General features: G+C 35.9%; 1 protein-coding gene across 2 annotated transcripts in view; it reads right to left on the bottom strand.

The window, feature by feature from the left end:
- Nucleotides 1-471: 471 nt before the first annotated feature.
- Nucleotides 472-15,847, bottom strand: part of DNAL1 (dynein axonemal light chain 1) — a 39,120-nt gene continuing 23,744 nt past the window's right edge. For both annotated transcript variants that reach the window (XM_082383983.1, XM_082383984.1), the window contains exons 6-8: nt 10,581-10,707; nt 9,564-9,704; nt 472-6,693 (exon numbers count right to left, since the gene is read on the bottom strand). In XM_082383983.1, the coding sequence (XP_082240109.1) occupies nt 6,653-6,693; nt 9,564-9,704; nt 10,581-10,707 (309 nt within the window). In that variant the 3' untranslated portion in view covers nt 472-6,652. The remainder of the gene's footprint in view (nt 6,694-9,563; nt 9,705-10,580; nt 10,708-15,847) is intronic.

Here is a 15,847-nt window from a genome sequence, read left to right on the forward strand (position 1 = left end):
TGGGTTCTTCCTGTTTCTTGTGTATCAAAAAAGAGCTAGCCAACGTCAGGTCATTCCAGACCACAAGTCAAGGGCCTGTCAGCCAACCTTAACCTTGTACACTTCTGGAAGTCAGGAGAGGACTAGAAATAACCAAGTGCAGTAGTAACTTGCTGTCTCTGGAAGTGCTCCTTCCAGGATCCTAGTCATTTGAAATTGTGCCCAGAGAACTTCTGGGGAAGACTTACAAACTTGAGAGAGGAGGTTATCATTGGTAGTAAACTACTGAAAAAAAATTTTTTTGGCATAAAGAAATGAGTCAATCCCTAATTCTCTCTTTCTGTCCCTCTCCCTCTCTCACACACACAAGCTGTGTGGACTATGTTATCCAAACACTGAGTTTCTTCGGAACTGAATATCATTGGAAGTTCACATAGTTGTTCTATATTAGGTAAAACTAATGGACATGTAACCAAAAAAGATACACATTAATTTTTTTATAAAATAACACAATTTATTACTATTTTAAAACGTCTCACAAAATAACGTTCAGAAACTCAACATTTCTAAATAATTTAACACAGTAAGTTTAGTCATAAAGACATGCTACAAAATTCCTGCATATAAAAGATTCTTACCGACGTATTAATAGATGTTAAAACGTTCTTCAGAATGGAGTTGGTTCTAGAAGCCAAAGATTCTGGAGTGATGCTCGTGATCATGACTGACACCCTGGGAGAAGCTAGCCATATGTATATTCTCTACAGCTACCAACTCACCAGTCTTTTGATGGGATTGATCGCTCTAGGCAATAGCACCTCAGAGGCAGGTACCCTGCTGATCAAACAAGCAAAGAACTCCCCACCCTTGTAACATTAGCCACAACTTAATCTAGCCAACATCTAAATTAATTTTTAAAATCTAGATGTAGGAAAGATAACTCACAAAGTTTCTATTCTGAGTAGGAGATTCTACTTGATACATCCCCCAGAGGGATGACTGTTAATGTAGCAGACATAGAAGATGACACCAAGTAAGGAAATAGGGAAATCCTGGCTCTGATTATGCTGACACACAACTACTGCTCAGGTGGGCTTAGAATGAGCAAGGATGAGGTTTGATTCTCTAATATCCACATGCAGGCTAGGTATTTACCCATCTGCCCTTTGAGAGTACTTTCCACCAACATCCAGTTCATTTTAAAGTGCAAATCTACTGAAAAATAGCTTACTCTCCCCCACCCCCTTGTTAAATTTGCTAGATCATAATTGGTTGGCTGGTTCCCTTCTAACCTGCCCAATATGGGAAATTAAGTAGAATCCAGTAATGACTTCTCCAAGTGTCAAGTGAAAATTTATCTTAGGTTAGAAAAAGGTAAGACTCAGTCTAGTTTTTCAGTTTTCTTTCTTTGTAGTCAGTGGTTGATAAAAAGGCAAGAATAGAGATATAGATGAGGGATTTCTAAAAGTTCAGTGATTTAAAAAAAAACACCTTTAATTTTTTTATTGCACTTACTTTATAGTTAAAAACACTCATGCTAAAATGAAGATTAAGGAATATGGTCAAGTTAGCTATGTCAGAAGCACCAACTCTGCTACACTGAATCTTGTTTTATATTTAATTATTTACAGGCACGTTAAGCAGCCCAAATAACGAAAATGTGTGCCAAAGAAATTAATTTCTGGTAAAGTATAACTTTCAGTTTAGCAGTTATTTTTTCCTCCTTTACCAATACTTAACAATGTAAGGTCTTTGTGAACAGACAATCAGACTGCAGTTAAAGAGACAATCAGACTACTCATGATTGATGCTTTGACACTTTCCCCCCAATTTTTTAAAGTTAATGATTTAATCCAACCTCTCTAGGCCCTATACTTTTTTCCATTTAGTCCTAAGAAAAATCCAGCTGGAAGATTCTGGGTCACATAGATAACCACCTTCGACTCTACTTACACATCACCAACTCTGAGAATAAGTTAACAGTTAAGATTCATTTCGTACTCCTCTTTATGCTACTTCAGACCACTGGTAAGAGGTATCAGAAGAAGCATCTATTCAAATCAAAATTTCTTTCTATACAGGAACCACATTTACGTGTCTTATACCACCACTATTTGTGGAATAGATCCAGTAACCATATCAAGTTATCATGACCAGACAGTCTTCGGTCCACATGCAAAATCAGTGCCTATACCAGCTACTTTCATATATGATTACCAAATTTTATACAATATTTTTCTGTATTTAATGACTGCTACAGTCTACAAAATTTGTGCATTATTGGACAATGAATGCTTAAAGAATGAACACCTAAGAAGGATGATCCATTTTCTAAAGTACACTTGAAATGTTAAACTTTAGAGACAAAGCAAAATCTATCATAAAGTTGGATTCTGTTGATAGTAGGAGAGAGGTAGGTTAATAATTACTGTCCTAAGATAAGAATGCTAAACAATAAAAGCTGAGGCCCTGCTAAAAAACAATTTGAACCTTCCAGCCCTGAGTTTCTAATGTTATGTGAAAATTATTAAAATGAGCATGAAAAGGAAAACACCAGTGACCATTTCCTTCCATCCACGATTATTAAATACATCACCTTCTCTCAAATAACAACTCAGGTAGCATATGGCTACAGAGTGAAAATAAATGGACCTTGGAAAAAGGAATGTTGCTACAAAGCACTGGTTCTTAACCCGGGGGCGAATTTGTTCCCACCCTTCTGCCCCAGAGGATAGATGGCAATGTCTGAAGACACTTCTGATTGTCACAACTTGGGAGAGGGTTCTACTGGCATCTAGTGTGTAAAGCCAGAGATGCTGCTAAACATCCTATACTACAAAGGACAGCCCCCCTCCCCACAACATTATCCAGCCTAAAATATTAATAGTGCCAAGGTTGAGAAACTCTGATTTAAAGGAACAAACGCCTATTTACAGAGAACACAAAAACCTTTCAAGACCTGACAAGGTAATACAGCCATAAGCTTAGAGTTAGGGAACATAGGAAAGCTGAATTCCTTGGTAGACGAAAATAAAATTTCCTGTGAAAAATTAAAATACTGTACTGATTCCATCATTATAAGAAGAGAAGAAATTGAATGATCCACTAAAATGGCATAATGCTTTAAACAAGGAGCACAGAGAGAATCTCTTCCAAGGAGGTCAAATATCTAATCCAAGAAGCATAAACCAAAAGCATTTAATATCAGCTAAATTTGCAGCAGTAAAGAATGATTTAAGGAATGATTTGAGAGAATATTCTGAACTTCTTCATATACCTTATCTTCCATTTTCTAATAACATGGATTCTGGCTTTAATTCCAAGAAAAGGAGGCACAGAAGTCATTCAATATTTGTTGAGTGGAACTGAATTATGAATTTTGTGTGAAATGGACACAGAAAAGCACCTTACACTTCTCTGAGAACTACCAGTGATTAAAAGACACTAAGAAACAAGGAAACAGAGAAAATTAGTTTCTATATTAAGAATTCAGAAAAACCAAACACCAACACTGTAAGCCATTTTATAAGTAAATTCAGTATGAAGTCATTCATTCATTCCCTACTATATTCACTTCCAGCGTAACTTTTAGAAAATACAGCCATACCTAGCAATAGGGCTTTAAGCTTACCTACTAGATGAAGTGCAGAGTACAAGAAAAGATCGTCTTCTTAGTTTAAACATCACCAAGGAAAATTCTCATTGCCTATGGTTCACAAAAGAAATAGTCAAAGGCTTTGAATGTATAAGCCAGTCAGAGTAAAGATTTCTTCCTATCAGACTGTAAGGAAGAGCAAAAGGAAGCTAAAAAAATTATTGGACCTTTATTTAGAATTGATTGTCAAAGCAGTGGTCCCTTTTGATCAGAGTGACTCAGAGAAATCATGTAATTCCTACTTAAATGACAGCTGAAAACTTCGGAAAGCCGGGACTACTTATGCAATCACTTTTTAAAGATGACTCTTCCCTCTTTGACTAGTTTTACACAAGTAAATGGGGAAATAGGAGCCAATAGTCTCTGGTTGAGGGACTTTAGGCACAATATGGCAGAGGGCCTCTGACTTCTTTTTTGCAATCTATCAGTGACTCAGTCACAGCCTACCATGGACTTCATCTGGTTACTGACTACTGTATCTTGCATTTTCCAAAAACAATTTTTTCTTATATGATAAATTCCAAGCTCTGCATCCAACTATTGCTTTGCAATTCTGAGGTTAAATCACCTGCTACGCTTCACAGACGAGACAATCCTCAAAAATAATGCCGTTTGCCTGGGATTCCATAATGAAACATCTCTTTTCCATCCACAACCATATACATAATTCACTTTAAGAGCTGTTTAACTTAAACTTTTTGAAAAAATATATTTTGAAATACTAAATTTCACTTATTGAAAGGTACCAAATCCAGTCTTTCAAGTTCTACACCCTTACAACAATCACTTCTCTCAACATGAGGGTCAACAGACAAAAGTTACTAGGGCAAATTTTAAAAAATATGAATGGCCAACATTTAGGCTAGGAATTCAGATATAACTACTGCTTATATATATTTACTTATCTAACATATTGGGTTGGCCAAAAAGTTCCTTTGGTTTTTAAGTAAAAATAAAAGACACATTTTTCACTTTAATCAAGAACTTTATTGAACAGCATATTCACCCTTTTGTTCCACTACCTTCTGCCATTTTTCAGGCAACTTCATAATTCCATCTTCCTAAAACTTTTAATTTTTTTGAGCAAAGAACTGTTCCAGGTGCCTTTTACAGTCTTCCAGGGAATTGAAATTTTTTCCATTAAGAGAATTTTGTAAAGACTGAAATAAATGGAAATCTGAAGGTGCAATGTCTGGTGAATACAGTGGATGAATCAGAACTTCCCAGCCAAGCTATAACAGTTTTTGCCTGGTCATCAAAGAAACGTGCAGTCTTGCGTTATCCTGATGGAAGATTATGTGTTTTCTGTTGACTAATTCCAGACGCTTTTCGACGAGTGCTGCTTTCAGTTGGTCTAATTGGGAGCAGTACTTGTTGGAATTAATCGTTTGGTTTTCCAGAAGGAGCTCATAATAGAGGACTCCCTTCCAATCCCACCATGTACACAACGTCACCTTCTTTGGACGAAGACCGGCCTTTGGTGTGGTTGGTGGTGGTTCATTTCACTTGCCCCACGATCTCTTCCTTTCCATATTATTGTACAGTGTCCACTTTCATCGGCCGTCACAATTTGTTTTAAAAACGGAATGTTTTTGTTACGTTTAAGTAGAGAATTGCATGCAGAAATACAGTCTAGAAGGTTTTTTTCGCTTAATTTATGTGGAACCCAAACATCAAAGCGATTCACATAACCAAGCTGGAGCAAATGATTTTCAACTCTTGATTTGGATATTTTGAGTATGTTGGCTATCTCCAACATGATATAACGTTGATTGTTCTCAATTAATATCTCGATTTGATTGCTATCAACTTCAACTGATCTACCCGACCGTGGAGCATCGTCCAGCGAGAAATCTCCAGCACGAAACTTCGCAAACCACTTTTGACACATTCGATCAGCCACAGCACCATCTCCATTCGCTGCACAAATCTTCTTTTGCGTTTCAGTTGCGTTTTTACCTTTCTTGAAATAATAAAGCATAATATGCAGAAACTGTTGCTTTTTTTCTTCCATCTTCAATATTAAAATGGCTACACAAAAATTCACCAATTTTGATAATTTTTTTTAAATGCATGCTGATACGACAGCTGTCACAATACAATCTAACAAAATTGTTTCAAATGAAGTTAAAGACAACTAAGTGCTACTAGAGCCATCTTATAGAAAAAAACCGAAGAAGCCTTTTGGCCAACCCAATATAAGGAACTATAACCAAAAAGTATGCCTAAGATCAGGTCCGTATGTGTAATAAGGCCAAAGTATTGGTCAAAGGAGTGATCATAACAGTCATTTTAACCACTGACCTGGATCATGGAATGACTGGCTGGCTGTTTGCAGGACTAGAGTGGACATGCAGGTAAACACAACATAAATTCCAGTTGACAATGCACACACTTTTGGAACAACAAATAAGTAAATATAACATGGGCTATAAGGCCTCCAAGGTACTAATTTTTCCTTTTTTCACCATAGTTTTTCCAGCTGGACTTTGGAGTCTTGATTCTAGGACTGCTGCTATATTTCTAAGAGGAGCTCTTCCCAAACCAAAGGCATGACACATTTGTGCTTCTGAGTCATAAAGAGATGGACCTTCAAGAAAGATGGCCTACAGATTCAAAAGTTAAGTGTATATATTTAAATGCCTGGCCTAAAAAAAAACAAAAACAAAAATGAAAAAACTAAACAAACTGAATAAAGAATCACATTTGTTCCTTTGTTGTTAAAAATGACTGGTCTATAAAGGTTTCAGTAGATGGGGCCACGCAGTGCATAACTGGGACTGAAGACAAAAATTGAAAATTTATAGCTTCTAAAAAGAGAACTAGAATATATAAAGTTGGCGTTATCATTTTGGGGGAGAAACACTGAATAGGTTACGAGAAAAAAAGGAATGAAAGATTTGTTTTATCTTAAGAACCATTTGCCCCACACAGAATCTTTAAAATAGACAACTATACCAAACTTATCTATTGTTCTTATGACATTTAAATAAGTTACACGAAGTGGAAAATGTGGTGTTAGTTATCTTCTTCCTCATCCTCTTTAATTACTGGGGTACCTAAAATGAAAAAGAAAATTATTACTGGTCATTCGCAAGAGATTGTTAAATTCTAAATGAAAATATTTTTCTGTTAACCTGAGGAGTTCTGAGATGCTGAGAAGTGTGCCATAATAAAAATAATATCATAAAATAATCTTTTAAATTTCTAATTAACCAAAAAGCCTCTCAGGAGAATTCCCAAATGGATTAATATAAGTAATTATAAATATTCAGGTCCCCAAATGCAGAGTTACAAATAAAAACACCTACAGGTACCAGGCAGAAAAATAAGGCCCTATACACACTAAAAACTTTGTATGTTAAACACAAAGAAATATTCATTTTTCGCAATAAAATACGCAATCCCAGTATTGCCAGAATCTGAATTTTTATGTTACTCCCCCAAATACTAAACATTGGGGATAAATTGGAAAAAAATAAAAAGAACCAAGGCACAGAAAATAAAATACATCTGCAGGCTCTCACTGGCCCAAGAGCCAGCCAGTTCTGAGCTCTGGCGTTTGAAGCATGCCCACAATCTGACCCTAGTCAACTGTTCAGTCTTCACTCTTCAGCCAGTCACCCTCTACTCCAGATGAAGTGATCAACTCATTATCTCCCAAACTCATCTTGCAGACTACTACCTCTGGACTCCTGGCTAACAAAGTTCCTCCATTTTGGAATGCCCCCGTAACACCCCTTCCATCTAGGCCCTACCCTTAATTAAGAGCCATCTCCAGTGCCTCTTCCTGTGTGATTCTTCTTTATGGCAACGAGCAGAGTCTTACCCCTCTGTACTCCCCACAGCATCTGTTTGTGGGGGGTAGTGAATGTTTTATTGAAATATACATACAAAGTACACAAATTATAAGTGTACAGATTGATAAATGTATACAAAGTGAACACATCTGGTAACCAGCACCCAGCTTAGGAAGAGAACATTACCAGAACCCCCAAAACTTCCTCAGGTCCCCTTCCAGTCACTGTCCCCCCACAAAAGGTATATTCTATCCTAATGTCTAACACCATGGATTATTTTGCCTGATTTTGAAACTGATATGAATAGAATGATGTAGCGTGTGCTCTGTGTCTGGCTTCTTTTGCTCAACATTATGTTTATATGATTTATGTATATTGTGTGAAGCTATAGTTCATTCATTCTCATTGCTGTTTAATATTCCATTGTACGAATATGTCATAATTTACTTATCTATTCTTTTGTTGTTGGGCGTTTGGGTTGTTTCCAATTTATAGCTATTAAAATAGTGGTGCAATGAGCATTGTCATACAGGTCTTTTGGTAAACATCCATGTTCTTTTCTTCTGGGTATACAGCTAGGAGAAAAGTTGCTGGGTCATGTGGGATATGTATGTAGAGCTTCTGTAGATAATGCCAGTTTTCCAAAGTTATACCAAGTTACATTACTATCCAGCAGGGTATGAGAGTTCTAGTTGCTCCATGTTCCACTAACATTTGGTATTGTCTGTCTTTTTCATTTTAGCTCTTTAACACCCCTCAGTTTTTCTTACAAGCAACTGAAGAGGAGCAAAAAGAGGCAAGCTAGCAGCTGTGGCCACCTGTGTTCTGGTCCATCTCACTGGTTTAGGATAGACCAGCTGGTTTTTCTAGGGGCTGTTCAGATTGGTCTGAAGTCAATATTTGGTCCAAAAGGCTGTATATAATGTGGCTTGGTCTATTCAGGGTCTACATAAGGGATTCTTTTCCATTCTTAATGGAAGGGGTTCACTTCCTGTGCACAATGAGAAAGGAAGACAAATGATTTCAACTGGTTTCTAGAGGTCAAAGTTGAACATAAAAAGGCTGAAGTCCAAGGCTCTAATGTACCCTCTCTTTTGTTCTATTTTATTTTAAATTATGAAATATTCATTCATATAGATACAATATAAATAAAGAGTAACAAAACCAATTATTGTATACCCACCACCCAGTTTAGGAAACAGAACATCACCAGTATCTAAGAAACCTGTTTGCATCTTCCTGTTTATTCCTGTACCTCCCACAAGAGGCAATCTACTGTCTTTGTTATTTTACCGCTAGGTATGTAACCAGAGGGGAAAAAGGGAACATTCTGCATGATTCCATTTATATAAAACTCTATAAAATACAAATTAATCTATAGGGACAGAAAGCAGATCAGTGACTGCCTTGGGAAGGATGGTGGTGAGCAGCAGGAGGGAGGGATTACAAAGAGGCAAAAGGAAATTTTTGGGGGTGATATATATGTTCATTATCTTTTCCCCCCAACTTTATTGAGATATGATTGATATATAACATTGTGTAGGTTTAAGGTAAAAATGGCCTGGCTTCCTCATAGGACCACTGGAAGGAGGAAAGACCCAGGGAGGTCTGTGACTCTTTTATCATTTCTGGTTTTCAGATGACAAAAGAACAAAGTTTGGTGAGATGAATTAACCAGCCCAATGACAAAAAAGCTAGAACTGGGACTTGAACCCAGTCAGTCAGGGATCTCTCCTGACATTTTCACCTATCTTAGGTATTGAGAAACTAAAATTAGGGGGGAGAGGGAGAGAGAACATTACAATTTTGATCCAATTGTGAAAAAGCAACTCCTTACTATTTATGTCTAATTATTTTGCAAAATAATACGTTTGGGACTTGAGAATAAACCCAGCTTTCTTATAAGCTTTTGGTTTAGGGATGATCTTATACCAGTCTAAATATTCTAGAAGTCTTTCATCTCACTCTGGCCCAAACTGGGACCACAAAATTTCCTATGGACAGAAATGGCCTTGGAGACCAGAGATAACCTATCATTTTCTTTAGTTTCGCTCCTTTTCATGATTCCGCACTACAAATTCAATTCTTACACCCAGAAAACGTTTCCAAGCTGGCCCAGAGTCACTCACCATCTAGCTTTTTCAGTTTGGGTACTCTCTTGGTTGCCTCGTCAATCCAGTTCCCTTCAGCAGAATGTTTCTCTTCCAAGGGATTGCCTACAAACACCAGGTCTTCTAGGCATGGCAGTTCTGCCAGCTTCACAAATTCACCTACAAGTACAAAGAATACATTCCATATTAAAATGGCAAGTTTTACTCTTATGATTTTGAAGGGTGAATCCCAGTATCACTAGCCCTCAGTTTGTGACTATTCAGAACAATTCGCTGTTGAAGATTTTGAAGGAAGTAGGGGAAATGATACCATATGAAGTCATTCTCTGAAGACACTATGGAAAGGGAGGGAAAGCGAGATGTACCTCTTCTACCTTTATGCTAATCTAAGGATGGGATAAGAAGAGGAAATGAGGTTCAGAATCAACAAATCAATCTCCAGTGACAGGTCTTCTCTATACTGTACTACATCAGTATCAGCTGAGCTAAACTGCCTTTGTCTCTACCCATTCTCTCATCTCTAAATTCTTAAAGCAACTCATTCAAGCCTCTGTTGTAGAACTTATCACACAGTTTTCTAATTATTAACTCATAAACTAATCTTTCCCACTAAGCTGTGAACTCCTTGAGGGCAGGGATAATGTCCTATTCAACTATGTATCTCAACAGCCTGGCATAGTTCATGGCACACAATAGGGCTTTAAAATGCTAAATGGATAATGTACAATAAAAAAGAAAAGCAATATATACATTAAATAAGTCTTCCACTCAAGAATTATTAAACCGATTCCTTTTGGCCTTTGGACAATAGTTTAATTTTTTTCATGATTAATAGGACCAGGACCTATTCAATTATAATCATTCTAAGTAAATATTTAAATGTAAATTTCAAGTGTTTAGATGAAATATAGGAACTCCTATAGCTATTTCCCTCTGTGCTTAGAAAGAAATGTCCCCATTTCGTATCTTGTTCCCTATAGGGCTATTTTCTATAAACATGAGGTAGAAGGTTAGCAAAGAGCCAGCCTCACTTACCCCAGTCTTTCACCAGGTTATTAGACATGTAAAGAATCTTCAATTTCTTCATTACATGGATCCCTTTCAACTTCTCAATAAAATTGTAGGAGATCCACAGTTCTTCTAACGTGTCCCCTACTGCTTCCTGAAAAAGAAAGCAATTTGATTTACATACTTATTTTTAAGCTTTTCCTTCTGTCCCCTTCCTCATAAACATAAAGACAATGGCCTTCAGAGAGAACTGAGACCAACCTGTCCACGGCAGGAGAGCTGAAGGCTGTGTGGGAGTTTTTTCTCATTAAGAAAGCCAAGTAGAACATTTTCTTCCTCTCTTCAAACTGATCTGAACTAAGAATAGCTACTGAAATCACCAAGAGGGGAAATAAGAGCACTATTTTATCATTTTTATTGAATAATATACTTTTCAAATTACTTCCCTATACATTGTATTATTTGATCCTTATTTAATTAAGATAGGCAAAGCAGGTTATTTGATTTCTATTCTAGATAGATTAAGGGATTTTTCTAAGCTCACAATGCTATTTTTTTTTTTTTTTTTGGCTGCACCACGCAGCTTGCAGGATCTTAGTTCCCCTACCAGGGATAGAGCCCAAGCCCACAGCAGTGAAAGCGTGCAGTCCTAACCACTGGACCACCAAGGAATTCCCAACAATGTTATTAAATAGTAGACCTATGTCTAAATTTCAGGGTTTTTAAAAAATATTTATTATGAAAACTTTCAAACGTAAAAAAGTTGAAAGAATATTATAGTAAATACCCATATATCTACTATCCAGCTTCTACCATTAACATTCTACTATCCTTTTCCTATAACATATCTGGTCCATCTATCCATCCTGCTATCTATGCATCAATTCACCTTATTTTTTCTGATGTATAAAACTCAACTTAAAACCCATAGTCTTTTCATTATAATGATTATGTCACACTGACCCTTAAATGCTAGATACAATCAATAGTGGCACAAAAACTTTTTCTTCTTCCATACACAAAAGACAAAATGTAGTGATTATTTGTTCCTTAAAAAACAAAAAAATGACTAGGCAGAATCAATTCAATGCTCAATCCCCTCTTAACCCTAAAGAATTTACCTACATCCACATGGTAATGCTAGAATGTAGGACCCAGGTCTATGTCCTGGTAACTGTCCCTTTGCAGACTATAAAGAGAAAAAATGTACTCTGGATAAAGATCATTAATGCATTTTCCATACAGATGGAACCAAGGGGAAAAGCTGAGAATGGAGTGGTCTGAGTTAGTTCTGTGTGTCATCCCAAGGCCCACAATTCATCTTAGTTTCAACTTTCTCAGTAGAAGAAACAACAATTTCGAAGTAAAAGAAACTTTTAAATCAGTCCATCCTGGCACTGAAAGTGTGAGGCAGCAGAAAAAATAGTGACTAAATAATACTAATTAGAAAGTTTAGGCTCAATTCTGGGTTCTGCCACTTACTTAGTGTCGTTTTACACGTGCAGATGAGGACTCTTGGTCAGTTTTCACCTAGCCAATTTGATCAATTCTCCAAACAGCCAATTTGCTGAATTTACTCTTTTACTGATTTACTGAAAAACTGGTTAACTACTTACAAATTATAGCAATTTGTTTTAGATAGGATAGGATAGAAATTACTTTAGACAGGATAACTTCTGAAGATGTCTGTTGTGCTTTGTTCATTCCTTACAAGCATTAATTGAGTTTCAGTTTAGTTTTCAGCCATTTGGATGCAGCTGTTCTGCCACGACCAAAGTTCTGTGCATTTGGGGACTTTACTTGGGAATATAAATTCTCATTGCAGAATGAGAATTTCTTATGTATATTGACTAACAAATGTTGTATAGATTTTGGGTGTCCAGGGCATAGTTTTGTCTTTCAGTACATTTTCAATCTATTCCACTGTTTTTCCTACTTCCCTAAATATAACAATTCACTACCCAACTCAATTAGATTACTATTTTTATGTGTTTTAATCATTTGAGAAGTGATCAGTGTCTAAAATATGAAACTGACATTCTACAAAGATGGACTGACAAATCTAACAGCTGGGATAAAACAGCTGCACTAAAATTAACACTAAATAAAATCTTAAAGAAAAGTTTAAAAGGTGTTGAAACCATTCCAAGCAACACAATTTTCTATATATTTTAAGTAGGTAATAAAGACAAACTTTGGTGAAGCAATCTGGTGAATGTTAATCACTAAAAACTGGCTAAGTCTGTGTGACTCAATTCAGTGAAATCTGTCATTCAATAAACTAGCCCTTTGGAGAACTGTACATTGAATGAACAGGCATTTAGCAAACTGGTCTGCTTCTGCATGTGAATAAATCACTTCTCTTCTTAGTTTCTAACTCTGTAAAATAAGGAGGCTGGCACAATGAGCTAGCACCTCATACCTGTTAGGATGACTACTGTCAAACAAACAGAAAATAACAAGTATTGGCAAGGATATGGAGAAATTGGAACACTTGTGCACTGTTGGTGTGAATGTAGAATGGTGTAGATGCTGTGGAAAACATTTTGGCAGTTCATCCAAAAATTAAAAACATTATGAACCAGCAATCCCACTCCTGGGCATATATCCAAAATAATTTAAAGTAGGGTTTCAAAGAGATATTTGGATACCCATGTTCATAGCAGCATAATTTACAACAGCCAAAAGGAAGAAACAACCCAAGTGTTCGTTGATGGATGAATGGATAAACAAAATATGGTCTATTCATACAACAGAATATTATTCATCCTTAAAAAGGAAAGAAATTCTGATATATACTACAACATGGATGAAACTTGAGGACATTATGCTAAGTGAACTAAGCCAGTCACAAAAAGACAAATACTGTATGATTCTACTTATATGAGATATCTAGAGTAGTCGAATTCATAGAGACGGAAAGTAGAATGGTGGTTGCCAGAGCTGGTGGGGAGGAGACAATGGGAAGTTACTGTTTAATAGGTATAGAGGTTTGGTTTTCTAAAATGAAAAGAAATCAATTCTCTCCAAGTCAATCTATAGATTCAATGCAACTCTACTAAGACTTCCAATGGGATTTTATTTTTTATGAACTTGATAGGCTGATTTTCAAGTTTCTCTTGAAGAGTAAATGTCCAAGAAAAGCCACAAACATTTTGAACAAAGAGAGAGGACTTGTCTCAGTAGATATCAAAACATATTATAAAGCGAAAGAAATGTAAAGCAACATGATATTGGAGCTGAAATATATAGGTAACACAACAAACAGAAAGACACTTGAGGGACTTCCCTGGTGGTCCAGTGGGTAAGACTCCACGCTCCCGATGCAGGGGGCCCAGGTTCGATCCCTGGTCAGGGAACTAGATCCCACATGCCGCAACTAAGATCCGTATGCTGCAACTAAGAAGTCTGCATGTCACAACTAAAGATCCTGCACAGCCTAAATAAATAAGTAAATATTTTAAATAAATAAATAAAATAAATAAAAAGCACTTGCCAAAAGGATTAGCCTTAAAAAAAAAAGAAAGAAAGAAACTTGACCATCCAGTAACCTACCCATGCATATACAAGAGTTTATTTAGTATGTGGCATTTCCAAACAGTAGGAAAAGGAGACTTTTCAATATATGGCTAACCATTTGGAGGAAAAAAAATAAGGTCTGATATCTGTCACATGCAATTTGCAAAAATAAACTCCAGATGGATTAAAGGTATAAACTTTTTAAATTTATACTTAAAAAACAATAGAAGTACTAAAAGAAAATATAAGATGATTTTTTTATAATCTAGAAGTGAAGACCTATATAAGATACAAAACACAGATGTTATAAAGATTTGACAAATAAAAATTTTAAAACTCCATATGGCAACTATGAATAAAGTAAAAAGATAAGTGACAAACTAAGAGAAAATATATTAAATAATTCTGAAAACTTTGCATTAAATTGCAGTGTGGAAATTGCAATCAGATTGCCTAGATTTGACTAAGTCCTCCACCTTTTCCTCTTCCCTCCTGCCCTTTTTCTCTCCTTCATCATCTTTTCTTTTGTCTGTTTAGCTATTCATTTGTAGATGGACACTTGGGTTGCTTCCATCTTTTGACTATTGTGCATAATGCTGCTATGAATATGAGTGCACAAATATTTTGTTTGTATTTTGAGGGGGGATCATTAGTTGTTTTTTTTGATTTAAAGAGTAACATACATAATCATCACCTAAATAAAAATATAAAATATTTTTTAAAAAAGAGTAACACACAAGATAACAACATAACAAAAATCAAATAGTGTAAACAAGTATAATGAAAAGTCTCTTTCTCACCCACGCCCGTTCCCTTCCCCAGAGGTAACAGCTATCATCAGAAATATTCTATGCATATATGTACAGAGAAATATCCACTTTGCTTCTTTTCATTTAATAATATACTTTGCAAATTATTCTATTTCAGCACATATAGGTAAGTCCTACCTCATTTTCCCCCTTGATATATTTTGTTTAGCTAGTCTACTACTGATAGGCACTTAGATTGTTGCAGTCTTTTATACAAGCTATATTTCAATGAATGTACTTGGTCCACCATCTTTGTTCATGTATGTGAGTATGAAAAACTCCTTGATATAGAATAGTTGGGACAAACTAAATACACATTGAAGACACTGATAGCTATTGACAGACTGTTCATCTCAGCAATAGGGTTTAACAGTGCCTGTTCACTATACCTGGGCATTTTACATAACTATCTGAGCCTCAGTTTCTTTATCTTAAAATGAGGACTGAGGATTTTTTATCTTAAAATGAGGATATTATCTACTTGTTGTGAGTTTCAAATGAGATAATGCATGTAAAGGGTCTGCTACACAGTTCATAAATGTAACAACAATAATAGGAATAACATTATCAATACTGGATAAATATTAGGAATATTGAGGAGTGCCTAGAATTTAATAAGAAAAAGATAAAAGTAGAAAATGGGTAAAAAATGTTAGGTCAATTTCCAAAAGAGGAAACATGCATAACCAATAAGTATATAAAAAGATGTTCAAAGTCACAACTAACTAAAGAATACAGATTAAAACAATGTAATACTCCCTTTTTGCCTATCATATTGGCAAATATTAAAAATATGGATAATACTCAGGGATGTTGAGGGTGGAGGGAGTAATCCTCACCCTTATACCATTGATGGAAGTGGAAACTGGCATAAGCGTTGTGGGAGCAATCTGAGGTACTTGTCAAAAATTTAAATGCACAAAAATAACCTCAGCTTTTCTACTTTTAGGAATCTAGCCCATGTAA

This window comes from Balaenoptera borealis (assembly GCF_965194805.1).
Source record: "Balaenoptera borealis genome assembly, chromosome: 3".
NCBI lineage: Eukaryota > Metazoa > Chordata > Mammalia > Artiodactyla > Balaenopteridae > Balaenoptera > Balaenoptera borealis.